The 16,942-nt window shown below is 29.7% G+C and overlaps 4 protein-coding genes across 4 annotated transcripts; 2 read left to right on the top strand and 2 right to left on the bottom strand.

The window, feature by feature from the left end:
* The first annotated feature begins 694 nt into the window (after positions 1 to 694).
* Positions 695 to 8,501, top strand: Pug (pug C-1-tetrahydrofolate synthase, cytoplasmic). The gene is made up of 12 exons (XM_072889574.1): positions 695 to 950; positions 1,873 to 2,208; positions 2,879 to 2,971; positions 3,080 to 3,221; positions 3,299 to 3,410; positions 5,081 to 5,646; positions 5,875 to 6,178; positions 6,265 to 6,482; positions 6,768 to 7,231; positions 7,566 to 7,818; positions 8,005 to 8,190; positions 8,285 to 8,501. Exons 1-12 carry the CDS (start codon positions 901 to 903, stop codon positions 8,372 to 8,374), a joined length of 2,814 nt encoding a protein of 937 aa, XP_072745675.1. The 5' UTR covers positions 695 to 900; the 3' UTR covers positions 8,375 to 8,501.
* Positions 8,502 to 8,685: 184 nt separating this feature from the next.
* LOC140664453 (probable methyltransferase-like protein 15 homolog) lies at positions 8,686 to 9,896 on the bottom strand. Its single transcript, XM_072889575.1, has one exon. It carries the CDS (start codon positions 9,894 to 9,896, stop codon positions 8,766 to 8,768), a length of 1,131 nt encoding a protein of 376 aa, XP_072745676.1. The 3' UTR covers positions 8,686 to 8,765.
* Positions 9,889 to 10,776, bottom strand: LOC140664454 (ubiquinol-cytochrome c reductase complex assembly factor 2-like). Its single transcript, XM_072889576.1, has 2 exons — positions 10,448 to 10,776; positions 9,889 to 10,183 (listed from the first exon to the last, which is right to left on the bottom strand). Exons 1-2 carry the CDS (start codon positions 10,516 to 10,518, stop codon positions 9,889 to 9,891), a joined length of 366 nt encoding a protein of 121 aa, XP_072745677.1. The 5' UTR covers positions 10,519 to 10,776.
* Positions 10,777 to 12,204: 1,428 nt separating this feature from the next.
* On the top strand, positions 12,205 to 15,740 carry LOC140665040 (uncharacterized). Its single transcript, XM_072890720.1, has 3 exons — positions 12,205 to 12,392; positions 12,902 to 13,152; positions 13,245 to 15,740. The coding sequence occupies exons 2-3, from the start codon at positions 13,030 to 13,032 to the stop codon at positions 15,675 to 15,677; spliced, it is 2,556 nt and encodes an 851-aa protein (XP_072746821.1). The 5' UTR covers positions 12,205 to 12,392; positions 12,902 to 13,029; the 3' UTR covers positions 15,678 to 15,740.
* Positions 15,741 to 16,942: the final 1,202 nt, after the last annotated feature.

Below are 16,942 nucleotides of genomic sequence, written 5' to 3'. Positions count from 1 at the left end.
GCAATCGTGATTTTAAAACAATATCACGAATAAGATAAAAATTACTTAAAGCTCAAGTATAAAAAAATATTATAAAAACTGGGAAATATTATGGAGAACACTCTGGTCTCATATTGATAATGATAATTTTACCGTTTTATGTAAGGTGCATGATACATATAAAAATCATATGTCTCACATATGCACATGATAACATACATAACTATGTATGTTATCATGTGCATTATATACATAAGATGTTCCTCGAAAAGATATAATGGTATGTTATCTACTTCAAAATAAATAGCTCTTTCTAAAAAAATTTCACTTAAAGTGAACACAAACTAAAGTAATGAAATAAAATAAAAATATGAAATATTTCTTTGAATTAATTTTGAAAAATATGAACGAATAAAATCTTATATACTTTTATTAATGTATATAATTTTTTTTTGAATTAATTTTGAAAAATATGAACGAATAAAATCTTATATACTTTTATTAATGTATATAATTTTTTTTTTAAATAGTGTAATTGAATATTTTATAATAATAAAATTACATATACATTAGATTACAGATCAAAAATTATTTTTTTTATCAAGGATTTAATATTAAACTCAAGTATTAATAGTGAAATAATATATATTTTTGTCACACCCTATATAATACCGAGGATCACTTGTAAACCGGTCGGGAATACTAAAGACAGTCATTCAATCAACATCAGTCACTCAATAAACGTAGACCTATATTCGTGGGAAAATCAATTTGTGCAATAAAAGTAGTGCATAGAGAAATTAGTGCTATATAACCAATCCAAACATTTTTTTAAATTTGACAAATCTAATTTCTTTCTCAATTAAAACACCTTTAAAATTATATAAATTGAAAGTTTTTTCTACATTTCTGAATAGAATCATGTCCACGGATGTAAGAGGAGTTGTATTGTCTGGAAATGAATTAGCAAAGTAAGTACCATTCATTTATTTTGAGTAACTCGTTAAGTCGAATTCAATAATTTTAAAAAGAGGATTAATCAATAACGTGAAATAATGAAATCATGAAAAAATATGCCATAGAAGAAAATATAGAAAACAAAATATTGAAAGAATATTAAATATTGTTTACAAAGAATAGTAATAAGAATAGTAATAAACTTGGTCAAAAGCGGATTATAATAAATAATTAAAGAATATGCACACAGAATGTTTGAAAAATTATATATATACATAATAGTAGCGTGTTTTATCTCTTTATGAGGTTATGGCATTTTAAAGAGAGTATACTAAAATATTCTTTTATTTTATAATAAAAGATAAAAAATACTATAAAGTAATAAGTATATTAAAACGTAATTTATATAATGGCAATTTTATCATTTATTATTTACATTTAAAAAGTAGTTAATAGATCTACTCGCTTTTTGCTTCTACGCACTTTCTACACTCATATTCTTTGCTTTCTTTCTCTCCAACGTCCAAATATATATATTCGTCCTTCAAAGTTCTAGAGATTGTAACTGAAACGAATAAACCTATTATTATCCAAGATACCCGCGAAACTTAAATCTAGTCTAGAAAAATTATAAGATTCAGTTACGCATAAATATATTTTATATATTGAAAAATTATATTAAAAAATTACAAAGTTATATTGAAAAATTACAATCAATTTAAGATAAATTTACAAAATAAATAATAAACAGCGAAATGTACACATATAAGAGAAAAATCGAAAAAAATATAATACTAAATTTCTTCAAAATTTTTTAAAAATTGAAATTTTTTTTACAAAAATATTTCTTATTAAAAGTTTCATTTTTTTATTTAAAAAATTACTATAAATTAATCTTGATGCATCTAATAAACACATGTTTAACAAATTTTACAGAGAAATTCGTGAAGGATTAATCAGAGATGTAAATACTTTAAAAGAAAAACTGCATAATTTTGTACCCGGCCTGGCTATTATCCAGGTAGGCGCACGGGAAGATTCGAATGTTTACATAAAGATGAAAACTAGCGCGGCTCGTGAAATAGGAATCGATGTTCAACATTGTCAACTTCCTAACACCACAACAGAAATAGAACTCATTAATAAAGTTAACAAGCTGAATGATGATCCAAATATTCATGGGATTATCGTACAAATGCCGCTCGACAGTGTCAATAAAATCAACTCTCACTTGATCACCGACCTTGTATCACCGGCCAAAGACGTTGATGGGTAAATAAGTTCATCTAATATATACGGGATATTTGTGAAATTGCTATTTGACAATATATTTTACTAACGTTGAAGATAAAATAAAATTATATCTTATAAATATTATAAATATCATATATATATATATATATATATATATATATATATATATCTTATAAATATTATATAGATTCCTACTCGAATGCATGCTTATTTATAAAAAATACTCTATACCTTATAATATTATATCAAACAATATAAAAAACTTTACAAGTATTATAATATTAAATGTAATATCTCAATAATCTCAATTTTTAAATTATTAATCTAAATATAACTATCTAAATATAATTTGAGAAACTTATTTTATAATTATTTCAATTTTTAATAATTACTAATTTATCATTATTCTTGACACAATATATGTGATATGGATATATATATCCATAATTACAAAATTACAATATACTGAAAAAGTTTCTTGACGCAAAGAACAGTGATAAGCAAGACAGAATTAATATACCCTTTGACATTCTGAGATTTGATACGAATAGATAGGCGCTTTATCTGAACAAATATGTTTTTCTACATAAATTTAAAACATTTAAAATATGATATATTACAAAACCCTACAATGCATATATGTATGAATTTTTAACTCTCCACAAGAGATATAATCTATTAATTGCAGATTAAACACTATTAATGAAGGTCGAGTTGCGATCGGTGATCTATCCGGATTTTTGCCATGCACCCCTAATGGATGTATTGAATTAATTAAAAAGTGTGTATTATCTATAAATTGTTTTAAAATTATATAGTATAAAAAATAATGTGTATGTGTGTGTGTTTTCAACATTATACAATTAAAAATCTTGAAAATAATTTTTAGGAGCGGCGTCCCTATTGCCGGTACTCAAGCCGTTGTTTTAGGAAGGAGCAAAATTGTTGGCACACCCGTTGCCGAACTATTAAAATGGCATAATGCCACTGTAACGGTCTGTCATTCGAAGACAAAGAATCTTCCTGATGTTGTAAGTAATCAAATTTAATAATTTCTTACATTTGTGAAACGAAAAATAAGACAAAAATTTGAAAAATTTTATTTTAGGTACGCCAAGCTGATATTTTAGTGGTAGGTATAGGGCAGCCCCAATTAGTTAAAGGTAATTGGATTAAACCAGGCGCCGTTGTTATCGATTGTGGCATCAATCCCATATCAGGTACATAAGCCTCATCTTTAATGCGATATATTGAAAAATAAATTAATTGAATCCAAAATCATCAAAAAATGCATTATTAAAATTAAATTCGGAGAATTCAAAAATTCTTTATAAAATCATTTCTTGAACATTTAGTTTCTATAAAATCTTGCATTCAATGTTTACTGTTCTTATATCAAGATAATTTGATGCAAAATTAAAAGTAAAGTTTAAAAAAAAGAAAATATAAATATATCGCAGTGATAATAAAATTTAAAAAATACAGAATATAATTTACAAAGCTGCGCGTGCTCTCTCTCTCTCTCTCTCTCTCTCTCTCTCTCTCTCTCTCTCTCTCTCTCTCTCTCTCTCTCTCTCTCTCACACACACACGCACACGCACACACACATACATGCACATACACATACAAAAAGTCCTTGTAAATCTATAAGTACCATGTACATATAATATAAATGTATGTATATAAATAACAATTTATAATTTCTTTTATATATAATTTGAATATTTTAATTATTATAGACAACAGAAAAATTATTTATAATTATATAAGCAAAATTATATTATATATAAGTCACAGAAAAAATATATTATTTGCTTCTTTGAATAGCAAGTAATATTCATGCTACAGATACGAGTTATGGAACGCGTTAATATTCACATAATATAGCGTATATCATATATTATCTCTCTTTCTTTAAGTTTCTTTTCTGTTACCCTCTCCGGTATTTTCTCTTATCATGACATAAAAGATTGTTGCTATCCATACATCTCGAATTCGACAAAAGGGTATAATGTGACATGAGTCAAGCTTCTCAATTCTTTAGTTCAACTTCAGTCATGTACGAATACGTGCGTCATTACGCGTTAGTTTCTGATAACAAGAATACGTAAAATATTTATCACTAAAATGTGTGAGACAATACATATAAAATAACTTATCGCCAAGTAATTACATTATAATTTTTTATATAATTTTTTTATAACCACTATTTACAAATTTATAAGCAATAAATTATAAATTTTATTGAAAAACAAAGTTATATGAAAATAATTTTTAATAATTTATTATCCTTTGATCAAAATTATAAATAATTTTTCTGTTGTCTATAATAATTAAAACATTCAAAATAAAATTTTATTGTTTTATTTAATAATAATCATATAATGTTAATCTAGTCTGTATTTAATTTCTTTTTCATAATTTTTTTTATTGTTACAAACAGATAATATTTGACAAACATATATTATTTTTCAACAAAATAAATGCTCTCTTTTAACATTTATTAAAAAATAAAATTATTTATCCTAATTAGTAGTCAGCCATCTAAACATGAATTTTATCTAAATAGAATTTTTTTATTATCCAGTCGTTGAACAGATACTATCTAGTAAATCATAAAATAAAAAAAACTGAACAATTTCTGACTTGTAATCAGTTTTTCCGAACATTTTTCCACTCGGTTAGTCTAAAGAATTGTGAGTGTACGAATAAAAATATTCTTGTTCTTTAAAATATCATAAATGTACCCTTCGTGATCCGTGATTATGTTTATATTTACATTTTAATACAATAAACAAATCTGAGGGATAATATTAATAATCTTCTGCATATATACAATAGCAGAAACATTAAAGCATTCAAAATAATAGAAGAATTGATAACATTTTAGATCCTACGAAGAAAAACGGACAACGTTTGGTGGGCGACGTAGCATACGAGGAAGCTGCCAAGGTAGCTTCTTACATCACACCAGTACCAGGTGGTGTTGGGCCGATGACAGTAGCGATGTTGATGAAGAACACCGTGATATCTGCCCAGAGAGCGGCGCAAAAACTCTTCAATGTTCAATGGAAACTACGAATTCTTAAACTGAATCCTGCGAGACCTGTACCAAGTGACATTAACATCTCTAGAAGTCAACAGCCAAAGCCGATCTCTATATTAGCCGAGGAAATTGGACTATTGTCGAACGAGTTAAGCCCTTATGGCAGCAAAAAGGGCAAAATCGGTCTCAGCGTACTACAACGATTGAAGAATCAACCAAATGGAAAATTCGTCGTCGTTGCAGGCATCACGCCGACACCGTTTGGCGAAGGAAAAAGTACGACTTCTCTTGGATTAGTGCAGGCACTAACAGCGCATAGAGACACAAATTCTTTCGTCACTCTTAGACAACCTAGTCAAGGACCCACATTTGGTGTTAAAGGCGGAGCTGCTGGAGGAGGATATTCACAGGTACGACAAAGGAATTTCTCCTTTCCTTAATATCAATAGTTATAAAAGCAATTATTTTTAATATTAAGATATATATATTTACACCTTGAATTACCGTGTGTTGATTCTTATTAACTCGTCTTAACATTAATTATTTATGTCAGAACCTTTTATATGATTTTTTGATCATTATTTTTCGTTACTTAATTTTTTGTCACTAATTTAATATCGACATTGATTTTCTAATAGGTAATTCCTATGGAGGAATTTAATCTACACTTGACTGGAGATATTCATGCCGTTACCGCTGCAAATAATCTTCTTGCGGCGCAAATCGATGCGCGATATTTCCATGAGTCAACCCAGAGTGATAAAGCTTTATATGATCGGCTAGTACCGAGTATTAAAGGCGTCAGACAGTTCTCGAAGATTCAGCTAAGACGATTGCAAAAACTCGGCATCACGAAAACCGACCCAAACACATTAACAGAAGAGGAGCAAAGTCGATTTGCAAAACTAGATATTGATCCGACCAATATCACATGGACGCGAGGTGCGAAACATATAGATAATAATTGAAGGATAATATAATCCGCGGGAAAAAATTTTATTCGCAATAACATCTTTTTTTTACTACAGCGGTGGATATTAACGATCGTTTCTTGCGAAAAATCACTATTGGTCAAAGTTCAACCGAAAAAGGCAAGACACGAGAAACTTCATTCTGTATTTCCGTCGGATCTGAAATAATGGCTATTCTAGCATTATCGACTAGTGTTGACGACATGAAGAGACGACTTGGTAACATTGTAGTCGGATTTAACAAAAAGGGCGAACCCTTAACTGCTGACGATTTTGTTAGTATATAATTATAGAATTATTACAAAAAATCTTGAAGATATATATATTTTGCTATATAATTTTTTTATTCATTATTAATAAAAAAATAATTTTTTTATATATTTCGTTAAACAATATGCAAATAGACAATTTCGATCGTTTAAACGTGGAGTACGATTATAGTTGAATATATAAGTACACAGTTCAACACAAATATAAGCATACACAACAATGTTTATATCTTTATAATTTCGCGAGATAAAAATAATTTGTCGCTTGTCTAAATATCTGTTAATCCTCAGGGTATGACAGGAGCAATGGCAATTCTGCTAAAAGATGCTATAGAACCGACACTTATGCAATCATTGGAAGGTACACCAGTAATGGTACATGCTGGACCATTCGCCAACATAGCCCACGGTTGTTCATCCATTATCGCGGATGCTATTGCCCTAAAATTGGTCGGACCACAAGGCATTGTAGTAACAGAAGCTGGATTCGGATCGGATATCGGTCTAGAAAAGTTCTTTAACATCAAGTGTCGCGCCTCAGGACACGTACCGAATGCTGTCGTACTCGTAGCGACTATCAGAGCATTGAAGATGCACGGCGGTGGTCCGCCAGTGACAACTGGAGCACCTTTGAAGAAAGAGTATCTCGAAGAGAATATCGAACTTGTTCGAAAAGGCTTACCAAATTTACAAAAACATATTAGCAATGGTTTGAAATACGGCGTGCCCGTAGTTGTCGCCATCAACTCTCACACGTGAGTTTTTTCTCCTCTAATTAAAAAAAATCTAATTACAAGAACGCGCGCGCTGAATATTCTACAGACACAAGAGTATTTTATCTAATTAAATTTAATTAAATTTATTTTTTTAAATTAAATTTGAAATAAACACATATGTGTTTCGTATAGAAAATTCTTGTTAATTAATTATAATCTTAAAACTTTGCGTGTATTTTTTAATGATTTAGCATTGTCACATTCATATAAATTCTGTAAACAAATACGGATACAAAAACTATAACGTTTGATTAAATATATATGATCACAACTACAAATTATGGAGCAAATTATAAATATATTAATCTTTCAGTACTGATACCCCAGGAGAGCTAGAAGTTGTTAAACAAGCAGCATTAGAAAGCGGTGCATCTGATGCAGTAGTATGCACTCATTGGGCCGATGGTGGGCCAGGTGCCATAGCACTTGCGGATGCAGTGATAGCCGCTACTAAAAAACCTAGCAATTTCAAGCTGTTGTACAATCTCGAGGACAGTATCGAAGAGAAAATTAATAAAATCGCTAAAGAAATGTATGGCGCTGGCCAAGTTGTTTTTACAGAAACGGTAAACAAATATTCTTACATCATATGTATAAAATACGCTATAGAATTATGAATCACAATTTTAAAAATATTTTTAACTACACACAAGTACGCACGCATGCACGTACACAAGCGCATGCAACCCACATACATACAGTATCTCAATTCAACACAAGAAAATTAATTTTATTTGTTCCTTCCATTATAGGTGCAAAAAAAGATTGAAAATTATAACAAGTTAGGATACAACAAATTCCCAATATGCATGGCAAAAACAGCGAATTCTGTAACTGGAGATCCATCTATCAAAGGCGCACCAACCGGTTTTACTCTCAATATTACAAATATATTCGTTTCAGTTGGAGCCGGATTTGTTGTTCCTATGGTGGGTGAGGTAAGTACAATTCTTTTTCAATTGTTAAATTAAAAAAGAATTATCAATTAAGTAATATTTACGTTATCTCATATTATAATAATATGAATTCTAGATTATGATGATGCCTGGACTTTCAACTAGACCAAGTATCTACGACATGGATTGGAATAGCGAAACAGATGAAATAGAAGGCCTATTTTAAAGAAATTATTTTTCAGTAGAAGAAACAGTTACACACACAATACGTGATGTATATTAACAAATTCTCGGCAGTTTTCTTTTTTTTTATACGTCACAATATATGACTATCAATAAATTTTTTTACTCAAGATGCTATTTTTTATTGTTTATATGTGTACAATATGATTATATACATATATATATTTTTTTTTCTTTTCTATTAAAATAAATATATCATGTATGTATATATATATATATATATATATATATATATATATATATATATATATATATATATACATATATGTATGCACACATACACATACAAACACATTATAAGTAATACAATCTCAACATATTTGTACGACAATAGGAAATGATGAATTATGCAAATTTTAATACATAAAACAGATTTATTTAACTTTCATAATGGCACGTAATTTTGCTGATCGTGATTGCGGATTTATTTCAATTTCCTCCTTTGTAGCAGTTAAAACATTCTTATGCAACATTTTCCATGGAATTTCTGTCAATGTTTCAAATTCACTTCTGTTAAACACTTTACCATAATTCGCATACTTTAATGCCACTTTATTAGCAACATTATCTGTTATATTTCCAGAGAGATGTCTTTTGACTATAGTATCTTCGAGCGAGTTAAAAGAGATAGTTATTAAACGACCGGACAATTTCAAGTATATATTAGCAAGAAGGATACCATAATTGATTTCATTTAATTCATTATTAACAAAAATTCTAAGCGCTTGAAATGTTTTTATGGCACTGTGTGGATATCTACTAAGATTGTCCTTTCTAATTTCATCATTTAGAACAGAGTGAATCAACTGAACCAGTTCCTGTGTTGTTTCTAATTTCCTAAACATATATCTAGCCTCAATAATAGCACGCGCAATTTTCTTAGCACGTTTTTCCTGTCCATAAATTTTTATGATATGAACCAAATCCTCCTCCGTCGCTCTATCCAACACATCCGCCGCAGTAGGTTGCTTTAAACACTCGTTCATTCTCATGTCTAATGGTCCATTTTTCATTAAAGAGAAACCTCTATTTGCATCCTCTATTTGCATTGATGAACAACCAAAGTCGAATAAAAAACCATCTATGCTATTTTTTTCAATGTTATATGGTTTAAGTAACTGTGGTAATTCGGAGAATTTACCTAATAAAGGGATTATTTTCCCTGGATATTTCTGCGATAACTGTTGCGCATATTTGTATGCTACAGGATCTCTGTCTAATGCAAATATCTTTATATCAGGTAAATGTTCTAAAAATTTAGTGGTATGCCCACCAGCACCAAATGTCATATCTACATATGTCCTGCCTGGTGATAGATCCATATATGTTAAGACTTCCTGTGCCATAACAGGCAAATATTTGTCAGAGCAGACATTGCCATATTGTCTCACATTAACTAAGCATAGTAAATTTGTGTTTGCCAGAAATGGATAGTTTTTTTTGTTAATAAAACACCTTTTCTTACTAAGCTTATCTAAAAAATATCTAAACTTAATTCTAATCATATTTTATAATATTTCTGATCTTTCCATAAGCTCTACGAAATATTCCCTTGTCTTCTTCGTTCAAATAATCTAACATCTCTGGCGTCAGTGCCAAATTACATTGCTCCCTGTTTAGTCCACTTGCAGTGCTTAATAAGGAGCGTTTATAAAGTTGTCCATAATGATTTGATGAAATTCTTTTCAAACTTGAATAATATCGATTACACTGATCTGGATTTGGTTGACTAGTTGCATCACCCTTTGCAAAGGCAATCTTTAACTGGTCACGAATATGTTGTGCCAAATCACTAAAAACCACCCAATCATAGATTAATAAAAAGACAGAAAAGGGAGAATTTAAGTATAACACAAAAAATAATCATGTAATAAACAATAGGTTGTGTTTATCAATAATTATAAGAAATATCAATGTATACAAAAGAATATTCTAACCTAGATAATAATTATTTTCAGTAAAATACTAATGTTACTAATAACTAACGACTGCAAAATTTTAAAAAATTATATATATATTTGTACACAATGTTTTGCAATAGTTCTTTTGTAATTACCTGCCCGCTTTGGATTTATCCAGTGGCCATGATTCCAATAATTTCATAAAAGCTTTGTAATTACCAGCCATGATGGTATTCACAGACTCTCAAAATATGAAAGAGACATTATCATGATTTGATAATTAAATTTTCTGCAAGCTCCCTTATCAAGCATCGTATAATATGTAATACCGTGACATATTGTAGATAAATTTATAGAAACTTGAAATTATTATATAATATCATTATTTTATTGAGATAGGTTTTAAATTCCTCTGTCTTTCTATCAATCTATTAGATTAGATGATTCCCAGATTTCTACAGATGTAAAACAACACAACATATATTCGCGTGACTAGCTAAATAATTGAGAAATCTAACCTTTTTATAACCGACCATCGATAATATTACAAGCGACAAAATACAATTAATGTTTTATCAAAATATTAATATAATGTTATATATTTTTAATAAAGGTATAAAAAAGGCAATATATATATGAATAAGTATTATGCAAAATGGTGAATTAATCGTTGTAATTATTAGAAATCAAATTCAAGAAATTCTAGTAAAAATATTATAAATAGATGAAATATATCATAAAAATGTATAGGCTAAAAATTATATATTAGCGACATGTACATACTTGGCGATGGTGATTCAGCATCCGCTGCAATTTTGTGCTAAACTTGAGCAGAGAGAAGCCTACTTAAGCAGATTAATGTGAAGAGAAAGATGGATTATGATTCCGCACACAGATTCCGTATTCGCGGTTTTGGCATACGATATAGAGCAATTATAAATTTAATTAATACACTTCAACAAACGGCCGATACTTTACGAGACATTCGCGATAATTATTCGCGCGCGACATATACAAGACGATTCAAATATACGGTTCATTGCGACGTAATCACGTGACCTGCACTTTGAGATATAACCAAATGGCTGCTGCACACAGAACGCGGGAAAACGGCGATGCGCGAAGCGATGGCCAATCACCGTCTTGCGTTTCTGATAAAACTATTTAGTACTATCAGAAAGCAAGACTGTGATTGGTCATCGCGTCGCGCGTCGCCGCTTTGTCGCGTTTTGTGTGCAGAAGCCAAAAGACGACATATTGCGATTGCGATGTATCAAACTGACAAACCCACGGACCAATCACATTATCGTAGAAAGAAAATTTGAAATATTTTAATAAATGGTAAAAATTTCTGGTAAAAACGATCGAACACGCACATACATACACAAAGAAATTATTACAAAAAAATGTAATTGTTTGCATTTGATTCAGAACAATGATACATATATGTACATACCTGGTAATAATTTTATGCTCGATTTTTGCTTCGAGGGGAAGACAGCTTGAAGTATACGATTTCGATCAATTCCGAATATATGCAAAAACGGATTGACGATATTAGGGCGATAATATCAATATATAATAACAATTACACATTGTATTTACACAACGAACACTTTACGAAACACTTCCGACAATTTTTCGCGAACAAAATTGACTTTTAAACACATATTAACGAGTAGCACATATACGACTTGACAATTCGTCGCGTATTTTCCCGATTGACTGCGACCTTCGATATTCTCGAAATATCGAAATTGTCGACGTGTGAGAGAGCGTTCAAAAATCCTACCCATGAGGTAGAGTAGCGTTGACCAATCAGGACAAAGAAATCCTTTATCCTGATTGGTCAATTAAATGGTACTTTATCCTACATGTAGAATTTCCGAACGCGCTCTAAAATATAGGCGACATCACAGATCGTAGCTGATCGTAGAATACATAGTTATATAGAAATAAAAGCCGAATTATATTTCGGAGGACTATTAGAGATAATCGTGTCCAATGTAGTAAATTATAATTACTAAAATAAATTGGCTAATATATAAAATCTCTTTCAACATTAAAAATAATTGGGAATTGTAAAGTATATAGGAAATTGTAAGTTAAAATTTCATTGAATTAACAACTTCTGTACTATTACATTGCTAACTTTAATTCATACTATAATTTTCATATTATATATCTTGCTATTAATTAAAGATGTAATCTTTATCTCTCTGAAGAATTCGATAAAAAATTGTGTACTTCAATGTATATATACATATAGATATTTTTCTCTTTGCACCTAACCTCTATATAGTTACATATATATAAGGAATAATTTAAAACTTGAAATTTAGCGATCAAATCTGCAATTTTTATTTCAGTGAATATATATTTTTTAAATATGTGAATTTATTAGATATTTGCTTCAATTCTCTTCTTTAGTTTGCTAAATATTGAATATTTTATAAAGAATTTACCAAATGACAATAAAAAATAATTATTTCTATAATAATTGTAATTAACATGTATTATAAATATTGATAAATGTATTTTGCACGAATATAATCGTATAGCATTTTACATAAGATTTATTAATTTTCAAATATTTTTTTCCTTATTAGGTAATCATAACCTCAAAGAAAGTCTATTGTTAATATTTGAGAGAAATATGGGAGCCTTATACATCTTTTATAAATAATCTAATAAAAAGTTATTCGAAATACACAGAGTTTCAATGTAATTTATAGAAATGTCAAATCAATCATTGATATGTCGTTTGTGTGGTATTAAACATGAATTCACAAATTCAAAATATATTTTTGACGAGGCAACTAATTTAGCACAGAAAATAAATGACACATTACCAATCAAGGTAAGTTAATGCTTTGTATGTATGATTCATTAAACTTAAATAATTAATAATAAATTGTTGTAAACAATCAGTATCCTTTTATCTTTTTATAGGTTTCGCAGGATGATTATTTTAAATATATATGCTTGGATTGTTATGAAAAAGTTACCACTCATTATGATTTTATTCAAAATGTCTTGGAAAACTCAAAGGAAAATGTTAATATGGCAAATAACAACTCTTTATTTGAGCTCAATAAAAGTGACAAAATGGAAATTGCAACAATTTCCAAGCTATATAATGACATGGTATATACTTGCCCAAATTGCAATATAGATTTAATGATCCTAATAAAAAGCAATCCTGATGATTGTAATTATGCATTTCAAATTTCATTGGCCATAGTAGATCAAATGGAAAAAAATATCCAAACCTGTGAAGATACAATAGAACTTGTTAATACTTGCATAAAAACATCAAGTATAGAAGATGATTTGCATGAATCATTGAATCATAATATTGTAAGTGATACATTGAATGATAAAGAGCAAAATATCAATAAAACAGATGAGGACTTATCAATATTACAAGAAGACATAAATAATGTTGACACTTTCATTAAGAATGAAGTATCACATCAACTTACCAGAGGTACAAAAAGGAAACTTAAGGAAAATATTTCTTGTAAAACACCTAATAAGACACAAAAATTAGAAACGAAATTAGATGCAACAGATACTGATGTATTGAATAATGATTATGGTTGTGTAGATATCTTGATAAAAGATGAGACTTTAAACGATGGAATAGATGAACGCGTGGATTGGCTTAGTGATGAAATAAACTGCAAAGAAGAACATAGTACAGTGTATACAACGGAAGCTGAAAGAGATCACATTGATGAAAATGGTACCAAATACGATGAAATCGATAATAAGAGCTGTCCAAAAATTGTATGTGATTTATGTGGAGCTCGTTATCTTTCACAGTTAAAATACGAGTTTCACATGGAGAGACACAAATTAGACAAAATGGATAGATATGTTTGTACATTATGTGATAAAGAAGCTAGCAACGAGAACTTATTGTGGGATCACTATTTCCACACACATAAAAGCTCGATACGGTATGCTTGTACACAATGTGGCAAGTTGTTCACGAAGAAGCCGAGATTAAATGGCCATCAAAAGAGACATAAACATTTTGGTATGAAAGAGATACATTTTGAGATGGGCACGGATGAAACAACCGTCAATCAAGCACAGAAAGCTATCGCAGTTGAAATACAAACGCGAGTTGCTGTAAATTGTAGTCTCTGTGGAAAATTAATAACCGATTTAGATCCAGATGCTATCAATGATTTAGCGACATGCGCGGCCTGCGAGGATTCTACTTTATCGCTGATGGTCGATGGAAACGAAATGAAAGTGATCTCACCGCGACAGTACCATTGCTCGATATGCCCTAAACATTTTGTACGCAAAGAAAGACTTGAGTTCCATGAGATGAGACACAATGAAAATATGAACGAATTTATCTGCAGCACATGTGGCAAGGAATTCAGTGCAGAGAACTCTTTATATGAGCATTATCTCTTTGTACATAAAGGGGCTAGGCCTCATATTTGTGAACAATGCGGCAAATCATTTCAGCTAAAGGCACGGTTAAAAGAACATCATCGCACACATACAGGCGAGAGACCTTATCAATGCGACGTATGCGGTCTGCGTTGCATGACTACCAATGCACTCAAACTCCACAGAAAAACTCATTTTTCCCACAATCGCTATGTTTGCAATATATGTGACAAATCCTTTAGCAAAAAGCAGAACATGAATGAACATTTGGAAAAGCACTGGAAAAATGATAAGAATGTATCGTTGCCACAATTGTTTACATGTCCGGTATGTACCGAAGATCTACCAACTTATCGTATGCTGAAGTATCACATGATGGAGACTCATCAAATCGACCGTCAAGATCCTTTACTAACAACACAAAAACCATGGTACGAATGCAACGAATGTCATGAAAAGTTCAAACATCAAATGTCGCTCAAAGCGCACAAAGAAAAAGTACACGAGGGCAAGGTCAATCCGATATTTCAATGCGATATATGCAATGCTACCTATAGAATCAAGCAGCTGCTAATAAATCACATCAAGAGCAAACACGGTGGCGAGAAGCGATATAAATGTGCGCAATGCGGCAAAGGATTTAATGATACCAAATCCTTGTACAATCACATTTTATTACACACTGGTAGGAAGCCATTCACTTGTGAATATTGTCATATGAGCTTCAGGCGAAAAGATTCTAGGGACCATCATCGTCGTAAACATACAGGCGAACAGCCTTACCAGTGTCCGGATTGTGGTCAATCGTTTTCTACCTACAACAATCGCTCAAAACATCGCAAAAAGGAACACGGAGAAGGTGAACTCGAGTGTCCAGGCTGTGGAGAAAAATGCAACAGTCAACAGGAAATTAGAATTCACCTGAATAAGCATCTTGGTGAAAAATTGAACAAATTACAACGTGTATAACATTATAGATAATGATTATACAGGTAATATTAATTTTATATACAAGGACATTTTGATAAATAAGACAGCTCTGTTATGAGAATATGTATAATTATATGTTACATGTTGTAGTTATAATTATATATGAATACATGTATTCCCACAACAGGTCTTGTTACTTTATCTATTGAAATATTCTTGTATTATATATATATTATATAGGTAATGTAATTAAATAAAGTTATAAATCATTGCAAAATTAGATAAGATACAATTATATACCATCATACATATTTATAGTAGTACTACATACATATGTATACATACATATGTATACATATTAGGTAACACATATAGCCTTTTATTAAATTTTCTTGAGTAAATGACTTTATATATACGTACATATATATATTCATATTACATCATGATTACGTGATTTTAATATAACACAAACATGATAATACTTTTATACATTTAATGATAATCATGATATCTTTATGTTAGTTTTTGCTGTATTTCTATATTAAATTATATGCTTTGATTATAATGTAACTTTGTCCATGTACTACATACTACATCATGCAACGTGATGGCTACCTACATATGTAAATATAAGATATGTTCATGGTATGAAAAAAAAATTGTTTTTTATGTTATTTTAATAGGTATATTCCGTTTTTCTTATATCTGTTTATATGAATATAATATCATAAAAAATATTATATGTAACATTATAAAATTAATATCCATTGTTTGTTTTTTTGATTTATTCATTTAACTGTAACATGTTATCTCGTACATTTTTGTAATTACAAGATTGTTATGATATTACTATTCATTCATAATAATATTACATATATAGTATTATTATTATTTATTTAATTTTTTATTCTATATCTAATCAGATTACAGTTATTTTTATTTCCGAAATATCTCCTAAGAAAAATTTTTATGACTATATTTTCTAATATCTTTCATTCTATAGTTATATTCTAACATGATTAACACCCATGTATGCTGTTGCAATATATATATATATATATATATATATCGTGCATATACATATATTTACGTATTTATATATTAATATCACAACATATTGCCGAGAGGATAAAGCAGCATAGTCGACATCATTCAAATTTAAATAGCTACTGCCATGTGCGCGTCACGCAAAAATTTAAATGGACGTGGCGTTGGCGCAAAAATCAGGTGATTGCCTATACTCTTCCATGAACAACAGAAAGAATTCTCAATCGTCAGCTAAAACAGTAAAAAATGTCTTAAAT

Source organism: Anoplolepis gracilipes, chromosome 4 (assembly GCF_047496725.1).
Source record: "Anoplolepis gracilipes chromosome 4, ASM4749672v1, whole genome shotgun sequence".
NCBI lineage: Eukaryota > Metazoa > Arthropoda > Insecta > Hymenoptera > Formicidae > Anoplolepis > Anoplolepis gracilipes.
This window is presented reverse-complemented; position numbering and strand designations above follow the sequence as displayed.